This window comes from Electrophorus electricus, chromosome 7 (genome assembly GCF_041902795.1).
Source record: "Electrophorus electricus isolate QZ-2024a chromosome 7, ASM4190279v1, whole genome shotgun sequence".
NCBI lineage: Eukaryota > Metazoa > Chordata > Actinopteri > Gymnotiformes > Gymnotidae > Electrophorus > Electrophorus electricus.
Window position 1 is genome coordinate 6,364,358 of NC_137503.1, and position 22,596 is coordinate 6,386,953.

The window sequence follows — 22,596 nt, forward strand, 5'->3', positions numbered from 1 at the left end:
TGGCTAGCCTGATACTGTCAGAGCTCGTGCTAACAAGAGCGATTCCCACCCATATGACGGTGGCTGGAATATTTGTTGTGGGGCTGGGGGTTGGTGAGGGACGTCGCTGGATAAGTGAAGGCGTGTTGGTGAGATGGGTTCTCATCTGCATTTCAAACAAGTGTCTTCTGAGGGAGCAGGGAGCTTGGAGGAGGAGAACTAGTCTGAGCCTACAAACCCCAGGGAGCAGAAAGAAAGAGCCACCCCCTCAGCCAGTGATCCTACTAGGCACTGTGTGATGGTGCCGATTAAAGCGATGATGCAATGAGGCTGTGCCTGCATCTCGTGTCTTACCACTTGAGCAGATTTCATATTGTTAAAACATATTCTCAAAATTATGGCAAAACTTTTAAAATAGCCTCTGGAGCCATTTTCACTTGGCTGTCAACTTCAGGATTACTTTTTAAAATTCTGCCCTAGCGGAGGGCTACCTTGCACTATGGAGTCCACACTGGTCTTCTGGCTGTCGCCGTCCTCCTGGCCATCGGCGTTCTGCTGCGTGTGCTGCAGGCTGAGCTTGTGGCACACCTCAAAGGCCTGACCCACCGTCCGCACAATCCGCATAGCCTGGCTCTGCACAGCACAACAGGACACATCAGTATGCTGGCAGAGCTGTGTACCCACTGTGATCATTTCCAATGAGTTGCTAATTTTAAGACCACAGGCCCTGATAATCTTTGGACATGGACAGGAAAAGCACATGCGCTTCACAGAGCTGCTCACTTCATTAACCTGCACTGGCTGTGGAAGAGTCACTGTTCTGAAACACTGATGCAGTGCTGTCAAATTGGCAGATTTGTTTTAGATGGCAGATGGTAGTAGATATTTGGCTGTGCCTGTTTTACCAAAGACAAAATCTATGGTGTGCAATATAAAAAAAAAATCAAAAATCAAAAAAAAAAAAAAATCAAAGGCTCTTCTGTACCTTGGTTTGAAAAAGTTAACCTTGTTTGCCTCACTGACAAGTTTTGTTCTGTCACTAAGCCTATTTTGGTCAATGAATGAATGCATGAATGAATAAGGGCAGTTAGCATATGGTTAACAGTCTTAACAGCAGATCCCACATCCCAGTCACATTTAATTATAATGTAGACATCTGACTGCACACTGAATTAGGATTAACACCGTTCTATGTGTAAGGGGGAAAACAGCATGGTCAAATGGCAGATTAGAGTGCATCTGAACTGCAAATCAATGAAAGTATTCCTTCCCTTTTTGCACTGAGAGGAGTGTTAGGTGTTTGAGGCAGGCAGGAACAGTGGAAGAATTGTGAGCTGTGTGCACTACTGAACAATGCATCAGGAAGAATTCAGGCTAGTGCACTGAATCTGCATTTGCACTCAGGGAAGTGAAATGCCTGTTCTGAGATGCATAAAGCATATTGAATATATTTTTTGATGATCAATATTGAAAATGTGTCCCCTGCCAAAGAAAACAAACAAAAAAAAGCAATAACACAAACAGAATGTGCAGAATGCCATGTATCAAAGCTTGAACAATGAAACCGAAGAAAAGAACACTGCCAATGATAATATTTCCTTTTGTGCGGGCCAAAGCCAGAAAGTTATCAATTCAGGGTTACAGACAACTTACTGGAGGCTAATTTGAACAGGTAATGTGCAGTTATTCAGATGAGCACTGAGAGCACTTCCCTGTAATCACCTAAGATGCCATAGAAACAAACCAGCCTGAAGTTGCTTGCAGCTCTCAAAAGCAATTACACTCCTGATAGCCCTGCTTAAAATAATGGAACATTTCTGTCTCAACTGTTTTCTAAAATGGCCTTGTTCCTTGTTTACAATTGATAGCTGCTGAAATCACTCATTTGTTTGCATGAGAAGAACATGAGTGGAGTGGCACATGGCACGTCAGGCTGCTATCAGTTCACTCCTTTCGCCATTACACTTCTGCACATTATGATTAGAAGTGAGCTTAGTTCACTTTGTCTGACAATTCCAAGTTAGTAAGAACCTCCACTACAATTAAGTATTACATGTTAGAGCTGGCGATATTGCAAAAATATGATGATAATATTTCCCCCCCATATTGATCAATATCAATATTTATCACAATATATCATTTCCCTATTGCTGCCAGCTTGAAGAGCATCCAGCTCTTCAATATACACTGTGTGCACAATTATTAGGGAAGTATTTTAATAGTATCATTTTTATGCATATTTTCCAACTCCAAGCTATATAAACTTGAATGCTTGTTGGATTTAAGCATATCAGGTGATGTATATTTGTGTAATGAGGGAGGGTGTGGCCTAAGGAGATCAACACCCTATATCGAGGTGTGCATAATTATTAGGCACCTTCTTTTCCTCAGGCACAATGGGCTAAAATAGAGATTTAACTAACTCTGAAAAGTCAAAAATTGTAAAAAGTCTTTCAGAAGGATGCAGCATTCTTAAAATTGCTAAAATATTGGGGCACAGAACCATCAAATGTTTTGTTGCAATTTTATCAAGGTTGCAAGAAACATGTTTGAAAAAAAAAAGACATAAATTAACTGCCAAATATTTGAGAAGAATCAATCGTGAAGTGGCCAAGAATCCATTATCCCCCAGTGCTGTCATATCCCAGAATTGCAACCTATCTGGAGTGCCCAGAAGTACAAGGTAAGGAATGCTGAAACCAAACCACCACTGAACAAGAAACATAAGATGAAACATCAAGACTAGGCCAAGAAATATCTTTAGACAGATTTTTCAAAGGTTTTATGGACTGATGAGATGAGAGTGAAGGCCTTAATGATGAAAGAATAATGACTTGACCCCCTTCCTCACCTGAATTAAACACTATTGAGGACTTGTGTGCCCTTCTTAAAAGGGAGATTTACGGTGAAGGAAAAACAGTACAGCTCTCTGAACAGTGTCTGGGAGGCTGTGGTTGCTGCTGCACAAAAAGTTGATCGTCAACAAAGGAATTAATGGACTCCGTGAATGGAAGGCTTATGACTGTTATTGAAAAGAAGGGGGGCTATATTGGTCACTGATTTAAAAAAAAATGTCAGATATGTTTATTTGTAAATTTTGAGTTGTTTGTTTATTATTCTCACTTTAACACATGAAAATAAACGTGAGATGGGAGTATTTTCATTTTTCATTTAGTTGCATAATAATTCTGCACACTAATGGTTACCCAATAATTATGCACACACAGATATTCTCCTAAGAAAACCAAAACCTCACTTTCTTAAAAATTCAGGTTTGAGGTTTATTAACATTTTGGATGGACCGAGAGTACTGTAGTTCAATCATAAAATGAATCCTCAAAAAATATAACCTGCCTAATAATTGTGCATAAAGTGTAGTTTATCAGCAAAAATATAATGTAAACATTTAAATTAAATGTGCAAACAGGCTTTATCTGCCTTAAACTTTATTTTTTAAAAATTAAGTAATTTAAATTATGTACTGATTTCACATTGCTCAAATGTTTTAAAGATAGAAATCTGTGTAAAAAGCACAAAATTTAAACACTGTTAACCAGTCATTATGCTACATGTGTGCATATCATTGAAACTGTGGTTGTTATATCCTTTTTAATTACTTTTAATATGGGGTAATCGCCACAAAAGATGACACGATTTATTCTTGTTTTGGTACAGTAAGGGCAGCTAAAATGTCTAACATGGGTCGCAATTTCACACTGTGGGTGTGGTCGCTCTGTAAATTTTGCAGGCCATCTTAATCTGTGTTTCATCGCTTTTCATTCATATATATATATATATATATATATATATATATATATATATATATATATATATATATATATATATATATATATATATATAAAAAGCGAGTCACAAAGCAGAGTGAGGTGCCAAGGTTGAATGATTTGTAATAAAACTGGGGTAAAATATTAACTCTTGATACTATTATAATCTAAACATATGATCCAAATCAGGGCATGACAGGGTGGATTAATTACCAAAGGATAAAAAAAAAATCTGCCTAGGAGAAGTCATGTTTCTTCCATGCCTCTGGCCGGTCTTTACCGAGCAATTTAGCAATTAAACCAAAATATTTTTTATAAGAGACTTGCATCCAAATAACCCAGATTATCCCAGCTCAAATCAATGCATGCTGGAAGCCTGAAGTTAACAGCGGCTGTTCGCGCAAAAGTCTTTGGCCAATATGAGCACCTCTTGGCTTCTCAGAGGAGACCCTGGGCGGCAGTTTTTCCACACCTACCATATCAACTTTCCTTCTCCAGCTTCTCCCAGCTCTGTGTGTATCCAGCAAGTAGGATTAAAATGCATGGGCCTTCCTACTGTTCCATTGATTGCTCTTTTTAATTGATTCCCCAGGGTTCTACCTGCATTTAACAGCTCCTGATAATAACAAGGCAATTACAGAACACAAAAAGCAGCTTCTTCCTGGAGAGCAGGCTCTCTGGAGGGAGGGGCTTATGAGTTGAGAACAGAGCAGTTGCTCAACAGGTTACCAAGTGAAGCAGAATATGATTTTACATTTCATGAGTTTAGAGGAAGCAGGCAAGTTTGTTCTGGCACACGGAAGTCCCAGTATTAGCAGAAGCTTTCTAGCATGGGTCGTTAACCCAACCTACTTGCTTTACTTTTTGCAATAAGAAGTCAGCAGTGTCTGCATTGCATCATCTACATACTTGCTAGTGCTCCACATGTTGGAGTAGGCGGGGGAAATGACAGACCCCCCCCACGGGTTTGAATGTTTAGCTCTACGTCATAAAGGGAAAACTCAGAGGGACCAGATGTGTACTGGTCTGTTCCAATGTCTGTTTTTCAGTAAGTGGGAGTCTGTAAGGAAGCATAGGTAAAAGGCTATGTACACACCTGGGATGTGTGATTTTCAAGGCAAATGAGTGCAAGGTATGTGCAATTGAATGTGGTGATGCACAGCAGAAAGAAAGAAATTGTGTGCGCTTGCGTGTGTAGGTATGTAATGGCTAAATATGGGGCATTCGGTCTCCTCTGAGGCATTCACTCTCCTGTCATCCTTAGGAAATCTTTTAAGCATTCAATGCATAGTCTGACAGATGCATTCAAAAGATGACTTACCTTCTTCTTGGATTTGAAGACATTGCATCTGAACACATTGCTCTGTCCATCTCTGGCTATATAACTGAAGATTTTCAAATCTTGGGAATCATGTGATACATAGAATATCCTATGAAAGACAAGAAATTGAATTATAGTAGCATGCAAGTTGTGGAGCTAAAACAATACAGAAAAAAAAAACTATAAAAACTTGCAATAAGTCTGGCAGTCATGGTGCAAAGTCAAACAGTTCTTGTAATAAAACTCTTTTTATCAGGCCCCAAAGTATTATAAATACAATGCCTAACCTTTTCTGTGTTGTGTAAAAAGACATGACATTGGGGCAAAGTGCCTGCTTTGACTGGAGTTGTTGGTTCTACAGTATGAGTAAGTAAGTCACACAAATGTCAGATTTACAGATATATGTGTGCACTTAGAGTAAAACAATTGATATAATCTGGACAACACTAGCCCAATCATGGTATATTCACAAGTAATTCACTATGCAACAAAGGACAGGTATGGCGTTTATGTGAAGCGCCATAGCAGTGCTCAAAGCTACTGAAGAGTGTGCTGGGCTGAAAAATCATGGGATGACACCACAGCGACAATCAAAGCACCATATGTCTAAATCACCAGCATTACCCACTGCAGAAAGCAGATTCCAGCAGAAAAGAAACCCAGTGACATGTTCAGTAGAAACCCAAAACCCAGACAAAAAAACAACAAACAAACATAATAGTCTTTGGGATCTTCATTGGGTGCATTGATATAATGCCAGTGTGTGTGTACACCCTAACTCACAGAGTAATTCCATCAGATGTTTACCTTGCTGAGCCATGGGGCACTTTTTTAGTTGCATACTGAACCCAAATTCAGCCCATCGCCATGGTGGTCGAACTGTCTAACCTTTCCAGTCTAAGTTGAAATGCACAGATCATCACTGTGCCAGAGTTCACACTCTCTATTTAAACACAGAGGTAGGTGACTTCTGCTTTGCCAAGTTGCCCTAGTTTATTTGGAGATTCACTTTTGATTGTTCTGCACTGTGGTCTGCACTCAGATCAAAATCCCTGTTCTGGCTTGCACTCTATTCTGCACCAGGGAACTGAATAACAACTGAACAACTTGGTTAATCAGGTTTTCCCCATTCACTGATGCCCCTTGGCAAATGCATTCCATCAGTGGTTTAAAGGCAAAATGAATGATGTACAAGACCTATTCCTGGCTTTTATTTATTAAGACCTAAAGAAAACAGGAGCTGAAGTTTCTCCTGAGATTGGCTACCATACTCACTACATGTTATACCACTACATGGGAAAGTTAGGGGAGTGATGGTATACTACACTAAGTAGGATCATTTCAACTCTTCTACAGATGCCTCGTACTGTCATTGGGTGAACCACCTTACCATTGCATTAGGCTCTCAATGTATTGATTTGGATGAAATTAAAAATCAATAATCTCTGACTGCACTATGTTATGACCGCAAGGTAGAAAGGGCAAAAACTCACGGAATCTTACTACACCCCGTCAAGAGATGAACAGGGCAACTTGATTTTTTATATATATATATATATATATATATATATATATATATATATATATATATATATATATATATATATATATACACACACACACACACACACACACACACACACACACACACACTTACACACTTACACACTCCGAGTTAAGAAGCGTGCCATTATGAGCTATGGTACACCTCAATAGAGCATCTGAAATGCCTTCTTTTAATCAGTCATGGCTTCTGCTAAAAGCTATTTCTTTATGTGAATCGACATGTATTGACCCCCTCCAGTCCTAAAAGCAGATACAATTTCCTTGTAAATCTTTCAGAGTACCAGTGTAAGCACTGTCAAAAGGCCTAGTATAACAATCCAGCAGTTTCAATACACACCACAATAGACCAGGGATCTGGGAATAATGCTTCCTTTTATCTCCACTCAAAAAATACAGTCTATGAGTCTTGTTACTGATGCTTAGCTTGAAATCTAAGTAACAGTGAAATGTCATCATGGTTCTTAAGCAGGCGTGCCCAGCAGGGACAGTGTCTGCTCAAAGGAACGTGCAATGAGGCTTTTAAAATATAATGTCGTGTCACTTCCAGAGGTCTCACTTGCTCCTGGTTCAGCTCTCTTAGCTGAGCCAATGCCAATGAAAGTTTTTTTTGTTTGTTTTACTGTAACACAAGATGTGCTCATTTGATGATACCATTGCCATTACAATGAATAATGTTATAATGTATGAGTAACTACAGTTATAATTATGGATGATAGTCAATTAATAATGACCTGAAAATGGTTATGGCTTGGATTCATTAATGCTTGGATAAGATTACACAACAACTTTGTCTTTCATGATGGTCACTATATAAGATTAGGCAATCATGATGCCATAAATTCCTGCCATGTCATGATCAGGAATCTGACAACACTACATGTTTAACACCGACCAACTTGCACAAGTTCATAGGTTGCCAGGAAGGAGCGTCCAGAAATTGGCTGCAGTCATGGCTCCAGAATCACTATGTGTGATGCTGCCAGTTTTGTGTTCTGACAAGAGAAAAGAGAGAGGAAAAAAAACAAAACAATTGTGTATATGTTGCTGGGTGTTTCAAAGAGGACAGTAAGGGTTGTCTATCCTTAATTTAGCACACCTTTCATCTGTTTCATTGTCCCATCTTACAGCTGCAATAGCAACCTTCTTTTTCCTCGCGATGTGCATGAGATAGCATTCTGTCATCTTATTGGTCAGTATCAAGGGACACGTCATAAGAGTTGTCAGACAAGGTCAGAAAATACAAAAGATTCTGAGATTTTCACTGGGGTCTCAATCGGTGCTTCAGACATCACACGGTTGTTCTTTAATTATGCCAAACTACAAGATTATGTCAACTACTCTTCCTCTGTCTGTGATGCTTGTATGCGGGACTGAAACTGGATATTCGTCAGTTTAGGAGAAAATCGTGTAGTTTGATCTTGGCATGTGGCAGGGTCAACATAGTTGATCTGAGAGACCGGATCATAATGCTCAAATCAGATAAGTAAATACGGTGTATCTCCATGCAACTAGATTCATATGCAATCCATAATTATTTCAACAATTCTTGTTGTTTAGCTCTGTGCTCCAGCCCTTTTAATCTAAAAGGTCTACACATTAAATACAGACTGTATGAATTAAAACCCTTTTTACAAAGTCCTCCCATTCAGAGAAAGTGACAGGACAAAAGACTACTATAAAAAAACACAGAACCAGAATAACCTCATAGGTTTTACCACAAGATATGGACAATTGGTAAGCCTCAGGAACAGAAAGGTCAGGTTACTGCTTGCTAGCTACAAACCACCCCAAAAAGCCCTGTAGACCAAGCCAGGAACCAAGTATTTTGGTGGTAAGCAATGACAATTTATACCTGAATGATGAAAAGAGGAAATTGAGGAGAAAAATAGGAAGTGCTCATAATTCAAAGCACACAGTCTCATCTGTTAAACACTATGACATGGGCATGTTTGTCTGCTAGCTGAACAGTCTCACTTGCCTTTGTTGATAATGTGACTGCTGACAGCATCAGATGAATGAATTCTAAAGAGCATCTTAAAAGCGCGTTTTATACCGCATCTTAAAAGCACCTTTACATCACATTTTCATTACAGTGAAGCAAATCACTTCCCTTGCCAATTGTTCGCTGCTAAGGGGTGGTTATGTAAATTCAGCTGCCCAGAGTAAAGTGCAGAGCAAATCTGTGCCCTGGTAAATCAGGTCAAAAACAAGCCTAGTACTGATTTGTTAATTAAAACATTTAATTATCTTCTGCTGAGCAAAGTGGTTTCAATTTTATACATCCATGATCACAGAAGACTTCGGTGTGTGGCTTGACCATGGGCATAGTATATAATGAAAAACACTATACCCCACATTGGTCTATCTGATTGACTGCTGCTCAGTAAGATTTACTACTCGTTTGCACAAAAGTCAGGAATTCTAATCATTCTACTCTCATTGCCTACTCAACTCCGCTACTGCGCCGACTCCGGAGTCTGCTGTTTGCCTCCACATGCAGTGAATGAGAGGTGGAGTCAGGAAAAAGCCTTCCCCTGCTGCAATGTGAGTGTGCAATAACTACTCAGTTCCAGACAAATCCCTTAAAACTGAGGCATAACTACAACTACACCTTGCAGCAACTCAGTGTTTCCTAACAGTGGAAGGTTCTTGACTACTCATTTCAGTTACCTGACATGAATAACATCAAACATACATTTAAGTTACTGAACACAACCCTAAAGGCAAAAAGGCCCACCATCTCAAGCAGGACCTGATAATGACTGCACTGTAGGCCTGGCCTGACCACTGGAAACACTCATCATGTAGTGCTTGTTTCATTTAAGATTCAATGTGCTGAAGTACAGAGGCAATACAAAACACTGCAAATGTAGGTTCACTATACAGAGTTTTGTATATCCCTAACAAATACATAGACTCAAATTTATGATAACTCCATCTTTTTTTTCACAGCGGTTGGCGGCTACCAGTTCTGATCAGGATAACTTGTTATAAGCAATTTCCAGTTCGCTTCTCCAACAGGCATCTGTATACAGAAATGCATTAACCCCCCTGCATGCTAAAAATAAACAGTGTTCTGACATTTTAGTCACCCTATCCTCTGATGTTAGTATATTGGATGGACATGTCATCGCATAGCAGAGAAACTCAAGGATATGAGGATGATTAATGCACGCTGATTGGTTTGGCAGGAAAGACTCTGAGGGTGGCCATCCACAAGTGGTCAATATTTCAAATGGATTTCATGATGACAATTATGGGAATTGCTAACTGCTGCAATAAACAAAATAAGCCCTTATCATCAGCAAAGTTTAAAGAGTATAATTTTAGTGTGCTAAATAAGTTCCAAATAGTGAGCGATCATTCCATCTGCATATTGCACAGAGGTCAGATGATTAGTTCTATATCTGCTGACCTGGGAAGCTATGAGTGGTTTACTCTGATGAGGGAACCTGCCAAAAGTTATTTATAATGATTCTTTTCTCATTGACATATATTCAAATGCATTCATAAATATGTAATAACTAATTGCCTGTTGTTTGTAGCTTGGAAGAGAAAAAAAAATCAAGATTGATTAAGGAAAGCTGATTGGGAAGTATGCACAATACCTCTGTGAAAGATACTTCTAATATTCTGTTGATCATTTCCTCTACAGTATTATTTCTATGCTTCTGGAGGAAGGGAAAAAAAAACAAAAAATCAAAAACAAAAAACATCATAAGAAGCCCCAAGAGACATGATTATGATCTCATGGTGATGTCTTGATTTATGAAAGAACTCTGAACACACATCCTATATTCAGACGTTGGACACAATTCAAAAAGCAGTCAATTCAGTGGCCCCTGAAGGCATGTCTTTGGTCCTTCATGACATAAGATGTGTTGCATGACAACGACTGGTATACCGAGTGCGCTCCATCTACAAACATGACTGGAAAAAAAATCAATGCTGCTATCAGTGAAGATTGAAAGAAACTGTTTCTGTAGTACATCAAAGATAGGGATGAAAGACATTAATGACAAGGAATAGGATGATGGTGGTATTATAAAGCAAGAGTGAATAAGAAGACTGAAAACATGGATTTAAATCACTGTATACTAAGTGGAAATAGCATGTCTATACATGAACTTCTGCAGACTGAATGTTCTGATCATAACGGAAGATACTGAAGGGTTAGTGAGGTGAATACCTCACTGCACTAATAGTACATAGGCAAAAATGTGGTTTCGTGCTCCTTGTTTCATCATGGTTCCTCCCAATCCTCTTTCTTTTGAATAATGATACACCATTGCAGTTCAGTATCTAACACTGCAGTCCTTTCTTCACAGCAGCAAGCAAATGTCATGTGTGGTGTAGTATTAAACCAGTGGATTTTGTGACAGAATAATACAATAACTGAGTTGAGAAATGTGCTTCAGTAACAATTGTGGTTTTCACTGCAACAACAACGTTCACAAAATTATCACTAATTTTATCACAGTCAAAATATACTAGGACAGGTGCCATTTAAAAGACCATTTTTAATGCAAAAAGTGCTTTTTCTGAAAAAACAAAACAAAACAAAACAAAAAAACTGTTCTAGCTTCCAGGTGAAACACTACTTCTCATATGACTGGGGGCTGATAGGAGGTTATCATTGGTAGGATGGTGACAAAGGCAGAACACCCCAAATCAGTTGTGCTTTTTGTTAGTGAAGCACAAACAGCTACAAGCCATGAAAACAGCTGGCTGTCCCTGAACCGCCCCAGGAGCTGGCAGAGCAACTACGGGAGCCTATGAACACCAACAAAGCCACAAGAATGTAACTCTTACAACAGTGCAAGATGGGCAGTGTGCTCTCCATGAGCCTGCTCCCAGCCACATTCAATGTTACCACATGAATGCGGAATCAAAAGAGGCTTATGAATGCTGAGGAAGCACACACACTAAAGGACAGCAACATGTACTGGGTTTGACTCAGTAAAGTCAAAAACCACCCCTATAGAGCACAGGACATCCAATAAGAAGAAAGCTAGACAATCTAGTGTCGAGGATGAAAACCACACAACACTACATTCTAGAAGGCCACACCTCCTCCCTTCACTTCCCCCCAAACATTCTAACTAGAGGGCATCACAAATTATGGAGCTGGGGGGGGAGGGGAAGAAAGATAGGGCGCCAGCATTTCCACACATACCATCGTACAACATCAGAAACCCGCAGACCATTAGTTCCACTTCATCACCAAGGAGCAACTTGCAGTGTAATCACCACTACTACCTCTTACTTGATTGCCACTAATTCAATGTGTCCAGCATGAAATGACAGAGAAGGGTAGCTGGGGGTGGGGAGTCTGTTGTCTGAAGCTCATTGTTGCGAGCTGGGCAGCAGATCAGTAATTAAGAGCTTCCCGGTTCCTTGCCTGCACTCCCACTGACATGGCTAATGGCCTCTGCTAAGCCGCCACCAGCAAGCATGTATTGCCTTTAAAAGGGTGAGATTATAGGAGCATTGTGTCTCCTGCAATGCAATCTACAACATCCCCGCATCCATATCAACATTAGTTACCAAAATATGCATATCTGTAGGTCAGCAATAATTCATACAGCACTCAGATTTTCAACCATGGTCCTCAAATGCAACAAACCGTGTACTGTCTACACAACACTTGTTGGTTTACTGTGGTATTCAAGTGTTCCAGAGCATCGTACATTAGTAGGTAAACTTTTATAAGCTACATTTCTCAGCAAGTCATATAGTCAGATAGTCAAAGGTCAATTTCATTTAAATTTGAAAAAAAAACATGCATATGCGTCACACGCACACACACAGTGGTGGTCAATTTACAGGTGTGTGAATGAAGCAGTGGTATTGTAAGCATTCATTTGGAGAAATGAAAAGAGATGAGACTATAAAATAGGAAGAATAATCAATGGAGATGATTAAACAGTCACCTCACTGACACTAACAACCTGGAACCAAGTCAAGAGCATTACAGACGTCTTGCGGCACCGGAGTGTGAAAAACTTCCAGCAGCTCCCGTGATCAGAATTCAGAACCAGAAAGAGAAAAACTATCCCAAAGCTGAGCACACAGCTTGTTTCATCATCTCATGCATATACAGCATGGCTGCACATGAGTGCTCCGTGCACAAAGTGCACCCCAGTCAACTCCAGGACGTGTGTGGAAAGACACCGCAATCCACTGCATGGCCATTGTTAGGAAGTGCATCATCTCCAGGTGGTCAGTATGTGTACAAAATGAGATGCCAATGTTTACCCACATGAACTGTATTAATATGTTAGAGCTGTCTAGATGACCATATTAAAATTTCATTGGTTTACAGTTCACTGCTCTTTTAAGTTAAATAAGTAGGTTTGGGAAGAAAGTTGAGTTTATAAAGAATATAAAGTGGTGGCAGAAGCTATTTAAGACCCAGAGATACATCAGCTTCTCAGTGACACATTCATACTTGAATCTTATTCTGCTTTAAAAGCCAGGTATGTTTTCTATTTAGCCATTTAATATGTAAAGGCCCTCTTCTTAGCAACTTCCGGTATTGGAGTGCATTGTAAATATCATCCATAACATGACTTCAGTGAATCCCAGTCCTAGCAGCAACATTCTGGCTCTAAGAAGCATTGTCAAGCAAGTCAGGGTGTAAAGAACCCAGGCTTCAAAGAGCAAACATACCAAAGGATATGAGGAGGGATTAACACTTGGACATATCTACATCTGACATTTATTATCAGGGAATGTGTAGAAATGTAGGTCTAAGATGTCAGTAAGGCATATGAAGACTGGAACAATCTGGTCTGTAAAGTGTGTGTGTGTGGGGGGGGGGGTTGCTAGAAAAGCAGAGGAAAAAGACAGGGAAAGGACAGGTTAGAAAGAGGAACAAAGTGTATGAGTGAGAATATTTTTAAGGTTACTCCAGAGTGAAGAATTGGCTTCCGAATGCTGTACAAATCTTGCCATGACATGCTACGATTAGGGACCTTTTACTGTAGGAATTAAACAACACTTAGCCTTGAAGATAATCACTCTGTAATTGCAGAATGTACACAAAGATCAAAGCAGTCTCCACCCATGTGCTGGCTCTTGTGACACCCCTTCCCCTGTGAGCACTGGGTGAACACCAAAGAGAAAGTCATTGCACCATATCCTGATTATGGGAACAGAGAGAAGTACGCGGTGCACTTAATGACATGCACATTTAACATGACACCAGTTCACCTGATTATGTTTTCAATAAGTAAACAAGCTTTGCACATCAGGTTACAATATCATAGTGCACAGTCCTTCAGTCCACTTTTGACTGCTTAGCAGATAGAAGGAAATATTTGTACTTCATATATTATTTGCAGAATAAAACAGATTAAACAGGCCGATGTGAGTGCTCAGTAAAAGAGCACAATCTGAGGCACTGGCACTGGCTCATTTCAAAACACCCTGTGGAGTACAAAGAGAAAAGTTCATAAATTTGGTATTACAGGACTATGTGTGATGGTATTTAGAAAGAGGTCTGTGGAATTTTCCTTCCAGGTTTAAGCAAACAGTGGTTGAAGCCGGGGGTTGGGCGTTCTGCCGGCCCCCACGCAGAGAGAGAACACCCAGCACTGATGAACTCCACACAAGGCCCTGTTCTACCATGTAGGTACACATGGAGTAGGCATCTGACTGTGGCTTTAGTCTGGGGCCATGAGGATCGTTCTGTTTGTGACCTGCTTCTGCAGCTTGTCAATCAAAAGGAAAAACACCATTTGAGGCTAAAGCAGATGTTTTACTATGCTTCAGATATAAAGAATGACCACATAGAGAAAAATGAAAACATTACCAAAATGTGTTATCATTCTGCCTGATTAGTTAGAATCCAAACATACCTAGATGATCATTAAACTAATTAACACCTTTTTAAAGTGCAGACAATCAGAACATCAAGGTCACACAGCGGGGGTCATTAAGAATGGCATGTGGAGGCATCTAGCTTGAGCAGCATGGAGACAGGCAGAGCTGTTTTGATTTAGCACAACTCCCCAGAGTCATATGAAATGTTAAGGCATGCCATTACGCTGACAGCTGTCTATGAGTATGTGTGTGAGTGCATATATAGGTGTGTGTCTGTGTGTATGCATGCCTGTGTAATAAAAATGGGAAGAGGTCACAAACCCTCTATCCAGTTTCCTGATCACAGAGCTTCAGAGGCATATTGATCCTGGTGGATATACTCTGTATGCATTACATGTGCAATTCTGGATTTCCTTCCGAAGATTAAATAAAGCATTTAAACCACATCACTGTGGAAGCATTCTCTCATGAGGTACCAGACAGCACGGAGTACACAGTAACACAAAAAGTTTAAAAGCATCATTGATCATAACCTGCAGGTAGAAGGAAGCATACACCTGTAATTCATCATCCCAGGACCAGGGCCCTCCCTGCTTTGTGCTGTGTGTGTGGTAATTTATTCCTCCTTTTGCAGTTGGTGGTTGGGTTAAGCATTTCTACTGAAAAGGTCTGCAGATGTCATGAGCAAGAGAACAAGACAGATACCATATGACACTTTCCAAACAACAGGTGGTCAGCCATGGTCTGCCGAGGGGGGTACAGGTACATACATGGCCAAGCAAGCAGGAAGAAGCCTGGAGGCTCCTAGCGTATCGGAGCCCAGTGCCGTGTGCATGTGAGGGGGTGGGGGGTGAGGGCTCCAGTCTGCAGCACCAGGGCAGTAGGAGGGCACCACACGCCTCAGAGAACAGCCAGCAGCATTGGGGTCTGCAGGAGCTGCCCTGTGATAAGGGAAGAGACCCTTATGGGCTAAGCAGAGTTTAGTGACTGGAGACGAGAGAGCTCAAAATATACAGTGCCCTGAAAAAAATACTGGGACAGGTCCCGAATGTTTAAGTCTTTCTATACACATTTAAACTGTAAGATGACAAGACTAAACTAATTATATATATATATATATATATATATATATATATATATATATATATTTTTATTTATTTTTTTTTTTTTAAATGCAAATTTACTGCCATAATACAGGAATGGTCACATTGTGTAGTAGTTTTATTGGTGCTGAGGGTTTGCATTTATAATGGATGCTGAGCATTAACAGGTCCTTTTTCACTAAAACACTAATGATGCTTTTGCTTACTCGCCACACATAAAATAAACAACCATGCACATGTACATATGTGCGCACACAAACATTTTTGTGCATGCACACACAGACACGCACACCCTTGAGCAAGGACAAATAAGTGTGTTTCATATTGTAATAGGGACGTGAAGGCCACATGTTGCCAGGGAGATAAATCCATAGGGCCATTTTTACAGCTAATGTTGCTACTGGCCAGATTCTAATGTACGTGGCCAGGATACAGAGGCTATTAAAAGTTGGTAAATAAAACTAATGCAGTGGAATGTTAAGCTTTAGTGGTTATAATGAACCTTTCCACCAAATCTACCAAGTAAGCACTCTAATGGCCATTAATTGCTTCAAATTAAATGCCATTAAATGGGCAAAACTGTGAAGCATGTAATCAGGTACTTGAGAAGTGCAAAAATTGCTTTTATCTAACAAAGGGATAAAAACATACTTAGTCAACTCAGAGATTATTGTGGCATTTCATGTATTAATGCAGTGGACAAGCAAATTGGTAAATGAATACAGTATCTCATTAGCCCCCCTCACACACAAATTCCCCATTCGTCTTTTTGTTTCAAGCTTGGGTCCTCTACCAGAGGCCTGAGAGTTTAAGGGTACTGCATAGTATCTTAACTATTCCCAGGACAGCACTCTTCTGGACAGAGATCTCAGATGTTGTTCCAGGGATCTACTGGAGCCACTCTCCCAGTTTGGAGGTCACAGCCCCTAGTGCTCCAATTATCACAGGAACCACTGCCATCACATTCCACATCTTTTCTAGCTCTTTTTTCAACCCTTGGTGTTTCTCAAGCTTTTCATGTTCCTTGTTCCTGATGTTGCTATTACTTGGGATTACTAAATCTATCACTACGACTTCTGCTCTTTGTCACTACAATGTCTGGATGGTTAGCCATTACCATTTTATCTGCATCTAGAAGTCCTGCAGGATCTTAGCATGGTCATTCTGCACCACTTTCAGTGTATCCCACTTTGAACTGATGTTTGTGTATTCTAAGTCAAAGACCAAACCTTAATCCAATAGATATGTTGTGGAAGGACCTAAAGCAAGCAGTTCCTGGAAAGAAACCCACCAACACAACTGAGTTGAAGCTGTTTTTTTTTTTTTTCCTCCAAGCCAAAGTAGACTAGTCAACAATTGCAGATGTCAACAATTACAGGAAACAATTAGTTGTAGTGATTTCTCCACAAGGGGGTCACACCACATACTGAAAGCAAAGGTTCAAATACTTTTGCTACTCATAGATATGTAATATTGGATCATTTTCCTTGTGAAGACAGAGTCTACTGTTAGGAGTCTGATGACAGTTTTAGGTCCAATTTACACAGAAAATGTAGAATATATATATATATATATATATATATATATATATATATATATATATATATATATATATATATATATATATATATATATATATATGTGTGTATATATATATATATATATATATATATATATATATATATATATATATATATGTATGTTTTTATATATTTATAATATATTTATATAGAAACTTCTGAAGGGTTCATGAACTTTCGAGCACAATTGTATAATCAATGTAAGATCAACACAATAGAATTATATTTATCAAAATTGTGTCTTTTTAACTTTGAACACAGATTGTTTCTTGTTGTTCTCTTAATTCATGTGCTTGATGCTTAAAGTGTCTGACAATTTTGCTACATTTAGACACTTTCAAATCCACTGTTGTAAAGTGAAACTGTGACTTTTTTTGCATAGACTGTGGGCTATGCAGAGCACGTTTTAAAATGAAAGTAGCCTTATGTCAGTGCAAAGTGTAGTTAACATTTCCATGATATTCCATTCTTTTGCGACATTCAAAAAATTATCATCAGATGCCTCTGCATAGTTTCATGTTTTTATTTTACTCACAGTGCAAATGACTGCAGATTCCATTCTTTACTGGTAAAGGGGCAAATGTTTTTAATGCATTTTATTATATATAGCACTTTATTAGTGTGTGACTTTTTCTTGAGGAAAAGTGAATCAATCATATGTAATGCACAACATGCATGGACAAATATATATATATATATATATATATATATATATATATATATATATTTTTTTTTTTATATGCATATATGCATATATGCGCATATGAATAACAGACAATAGTCTCTGGCACAAAAATCTTGAGTGCCACATCAATTTCTGATACTCAGTCAAAATTAACCTCATTAAAATACACAAATACAACCACGTAAACACAACTGTTAATTATTCTCATTTGCTATGTGCCATTCAATAGGTAGCTGTGAGTAGTCTTGTGTAGCAGAGATAAAGTGATCGTGTTCCAGCTGGGCTGCCCATCATGTCCTCATTTATGACCCAGACAAAAGGCCACATCCCACCTCGGTCATGTGCTCTGCCCAGCAGCTCGAGCATGAGGCTGGGGTGCCTGGGTTCTATGCCATGCTGCCAGTCACTCACTCATGTGTGGTCTTTAAAGACAGTCCCACAGGTCATGGGGATTTTAACACAAGCAATTCATTGCAACCCTGTGCCGTGGCATGGTCTGGTACCAAGGCTGTGATAGGAGCACTGATTAATGTAGATGATGCCATGGTTCTCTCAATTACTGAACAAAACTGAGGGAAGAGGGAAAGTGTTTGCACTTGTGTGCGCATGTGGGAGAGAAGACTGATGGCTGGCAACAACAGTTGTCTTTGCCACAGACTCTGTTACCAGCCACCAGACTCTGTGGTGCTCTTGACTTCTCTGTAGTGCAGTGAGCAGCCATCCTTCAGGTTCGGTTCCACTCCTGATCCACAGATTTAAACCCTGACCACAGTCTCATATTACAAGAGCTCTGAAAGACACTGAGTAAACAGTGCCCCACAGCCAAGATTGCATGGAACCTCCAATTCACCTTGAGAAGCTCTGTATTCAATAATATGAAGATTTGGTATAAACATGATGGTTACAAATAAAACAGAATAGCATAATGGACTGATTAATTTTTAAAACTTGAGTTGGTGGAATACTGAAAAACACATGTTAAATATTTGGATATGAACTGGCATTAAAAAATGAGGATGAAACAGAGACCTTCTTGGACTCAGTGGACTTCATAAGGAGGGTGGGTTTATAAGACTAGTAGCACAGATACACTGATATCGATACAATGATAACACAGGTATACAATGATATAAAGTACATTACTTAAGAAAGCAGCTGTCACTTGCATAATAAAAGAGGACATAGTTAATTGCTGTCTACTGTTTTTAATCATCCCAAAGAAACATTAACTCGGCATTTATTAAATTTTTCATTCATTCAGTGATTATGGCAGATAGTCAGACTTTTGTTTATATAATCTAAGTGTGTTTCATTTTGAGTGTTTGATGTGAAACAGAGCAAATTAGCTACAGAGCAGTATGTGTGAAATTAATGAGTGACTGAAGTGTAGTTTAAGCTGTTATTAGGCATGTAGTGAACATGTGGATCTAGAATGGTGTACTCAGACCACTGATTTTAACAACTGTTGTTAATAACTGTAGCTGATTTACATGTCACAGTAAAAGTGCACCATTTCGCGATAGCTTGTTACATGCTATCACTTAATCATGCTGAATAATCTGATCTCAAAAGTAGCCATTCAAATGAACAAGACTAGCATAATTTTTGCATTTGGAGCTGGAGGCCAGGCCTGCTGTGGTGCTTTTAAACACACAGCAGGCAGAGGGGAAGGGCTGGCCTACTTACACCTCCCAAGCACATAGCTCCACAGCTAACCCAGGGGACAGCATGCACGCTCAGCCACATGTCTGCAGGCGCCAAGGGGCCAAGCCTATACACTCCACTCCCACCTGCTACCACCACTGGAGCCTGGAGCTTCATCAGAGCTGAACTATCAGAGGATTATGAGCCTTCCATGTCTTTCAGCAGTATGAATCTACTCTTGTAGGTTATCCTGATTCAGAGGCACATTCTGGCAAATGGTTGTTGTGAAGTGCAATTATGTGTCTTTATGATGTGTGCACTCTGTGAACACTACATTGGAACTAAACCAATAATACACCCATCCATACACCCATCCATTATATAAAGCAAGAGTGACCAGTGTGACTGTATCTTCTCATTAAGCACACAAGAGCATACCTGATTCTACCTGTTTCAGTTGGTAGTGGGTCAGGTCCTGCTTGGCTGGAATGAAAACCTACAGCCAGACTGGCCCATTGCAGAAGACTGCCCACCCCAGGAATTAAATAGATTTTAATGAAGTCCCTAAGTATTTTGAAGAGCAGCAGCCCCGACTCAGAATGCAAATCTCCCAGCATTCCAAATGAAGGAATTCTTATGCTCCATACTATATACCCCATGACACATCTAGCAGGGGTTTCTAAGAGCTCAGTCCACCCCCCTGTCTCTCTCCCTCACCCTTCTCTCCTTCTCCACTGCTCTCTCTACATAAGTCTATGCTGAGCAGTGAGACTGCTGTTAGACTCACTTTCAGACCACTAAGAAATGTGATCTGAAGATGCTCTAAGTACGGAAATAAACATGAATCTGAAGATCAATACAGTCTCTTTGCCTAATTTCCATCACAACTGAAAAGAAATGTCGAGTCCACTGAGGCTGATGGCTGCGTGCCATTACCACTGAACTGCAGCTGTAATCCCAGACAAGGAGCTCTCACCTGTAAATGGGATCCTGCATCACCATCATCTTACTCTCATCCCACGTCCATTCTTTTTTCTACAGGAAAGAGAAAGATTATTTTTTAATTTTATATATAAGTATATATAAAATGTTGAAGGAAGTAAAATTCATAATTGGGGGAACTGATTTTTTGCACTGTGTTGCATACACAATTCACTCAATTGCTTTGATCTTAATTAAAAGGGTTGCACTGTCTCCACAAAAATTTGCATTGCAATTACACATTGGCAATGAATACAGCCCAGGACACCATTTTAACATATTTCAACTACACATTGTGCCATTAAGTCAGCTATCAGACAGGGACTGTTCTTATTGATTCAAAGCCTACATTTAGCCATCCAGCAAACTGTAGCCTTGGTATGATTTCTTATTCCCCCCTCCCCCCAACCACCAAACTAGAGCTTCACATACAAACCAATTATATGATGGTAGCATTATATGGCCAGATATATGGTAGCATATATCTGGCTTTTCATCAACTAGAAATATTAGAACTAGAAATATTTTAAATTCTGCTGTTTTCACTTAGAATTAATTTAGAAAATATATTTAAAATTATTTACAAACTGTAGGCCTGTGTTTTTGGAAACATTAGGCTCTATTCCAGCCTCATTGGACAGACAACCATAAAACCATGTTCAGCGTCACCAGGTCACTCATCCTTCAAATATGGACTATAGCAAGTGAGACTATATACAAACATACTTGTGTAGCACTTTCTTGTAAGTTGATCCTTTAGCTAGATATCACTTATGTTAACTTGTTTACAAAGGATAATGCAAAAAGATTTGGTTTAGATGTGATCATGTCCCAAGGTATAGTTTTTTGCAGTTCAGTGAAGGGTGACATCTCACCAACATGCATTATGAGAGCTTGATTTTCACATTACAGTGGTCTGACTGCTTTAACCCGCTTCACTGAATTACAGCTGATTGCTCTTCTTCTGACCAGCCCACGCCACACAGTTCCCAAGCTGCAATTATTCTGTACTTGTGCAACCACCGAGCAGGAAAACACTATGATCATTCCAAATAATGTGATCTACATGGAGAAGGCCAGTCATGCTCATGACCATTCTCCCAGGACAGCTCATCATTATACTCTAAGTAACCACGGAGGTGAACCATTTATCAAACTATGACCTCATGGAACCTAAAAACCAATGGTGAAAAGGACCCATCACCTTTTTCTTTTTGCGGAGGACAACTTTGACCCCATCCACAGACACCATGATGTTGACTTTTTTCTTCTTGATGTTCTTCACTTTGAATTCATACTGTACAAAGAGGAAAGAACAGGAAGAACAAACCGTGAAAATTAGCAATTACAAAAACAAGAACAAAGCAATTAATTTTCCAATCCCCTTGGGGCATAAATATACTTACATTAATTAACCTAACTTCAATCTGACACCAAGAGAAACCAACAAGCTTGTCTCTGTAAAAATCAGCACAGCACTTTGTTGCTACTAATGTTTTACTGGCATTTACAAATAACAAGCTCTTTTCCCAAGGTGTAATTAACATTTAAGCGATTAAAACGTGAAACAGGATGCTTCAGCTTTGAAAGTGCCAGGTCTCATGATCTGCGGGGTGGGCATTTATTTATTTATTTATTTTTAAAAGAGTGGCCCTGAAGAACAAATGGCTCAGGTATATTTATATCAGAATGTCCCTTCAGTATGGATCTCTGACACTCTACAGTGTAATCAGAGGCTTGCACACAGCAGTACTGTCTAGAGATCTGTGGATGGTTATGTAACGCTAGAACTACAAAACAGGCACTAATTCTTCAGAGAAGCCATAAAGAAAAATAGGAAATCAAAAAGAAGCTGTCCAGCACATTTAAACAACAGTTAAATAGGGTGTGCGAGAGTGAGTGAATTTAAGGTCTTCAGATCTGACTTTATATTTTGCACATTGAATAGGATTTAAAAGAGGAGAAGTGCCCTTGGCACTAACTGAAGTCTATAGAATAAAGAGCGAAAGAAATATGAAGTGGCTTTCAACATCAACACTATTTTTGCACATTTTTTTGTTTTTACAGATAAAGACAAATCCTGACTCCATGAGCTGCACCTCAAATAGAATAAATTTACCTAGAA

At 39.4% G+C, this 22,596-nt stretch overlaps 1 protein-coding gene across 5 annotated transcripts in view; it reads right to left on the minus strand.

The window, feature by feature from the left end:
- The window catches only part of nos1apa (nitric oxide synthase 1 (neuronal) adaptor protein a), a 76,681-nt gene that overhangs the window by 30,077 nt on the left and 24,008 nt on the right, over window positions 1–22,596 (minus strand). For all 5 annotated transcript variants that reach the window (XM_081717594.1, XM_026998818.3, XM_026998819.3 and 2 more), the window contains 4 exons: window positions 21,676–21,768; window positions 20,467–20,525; window positions 5,086–5,194; window positions 471–612 (listed from right to left, as the gene is read on the minus strand). In XM_081717594.1, coding sequence (XP_081573720.1) covers window positions 471–612; window positions 5,086–5,194; window positions 20,467–20,525; window positions 21,676–21,768 — 403 coding nt within the window. The remainder of the gene's footprint in view (window positions 1–470; window positions 613–5,085; window positions 5,195–20,466; window positions 20,526–21,675; window positions 21,769–22,596) is intronic.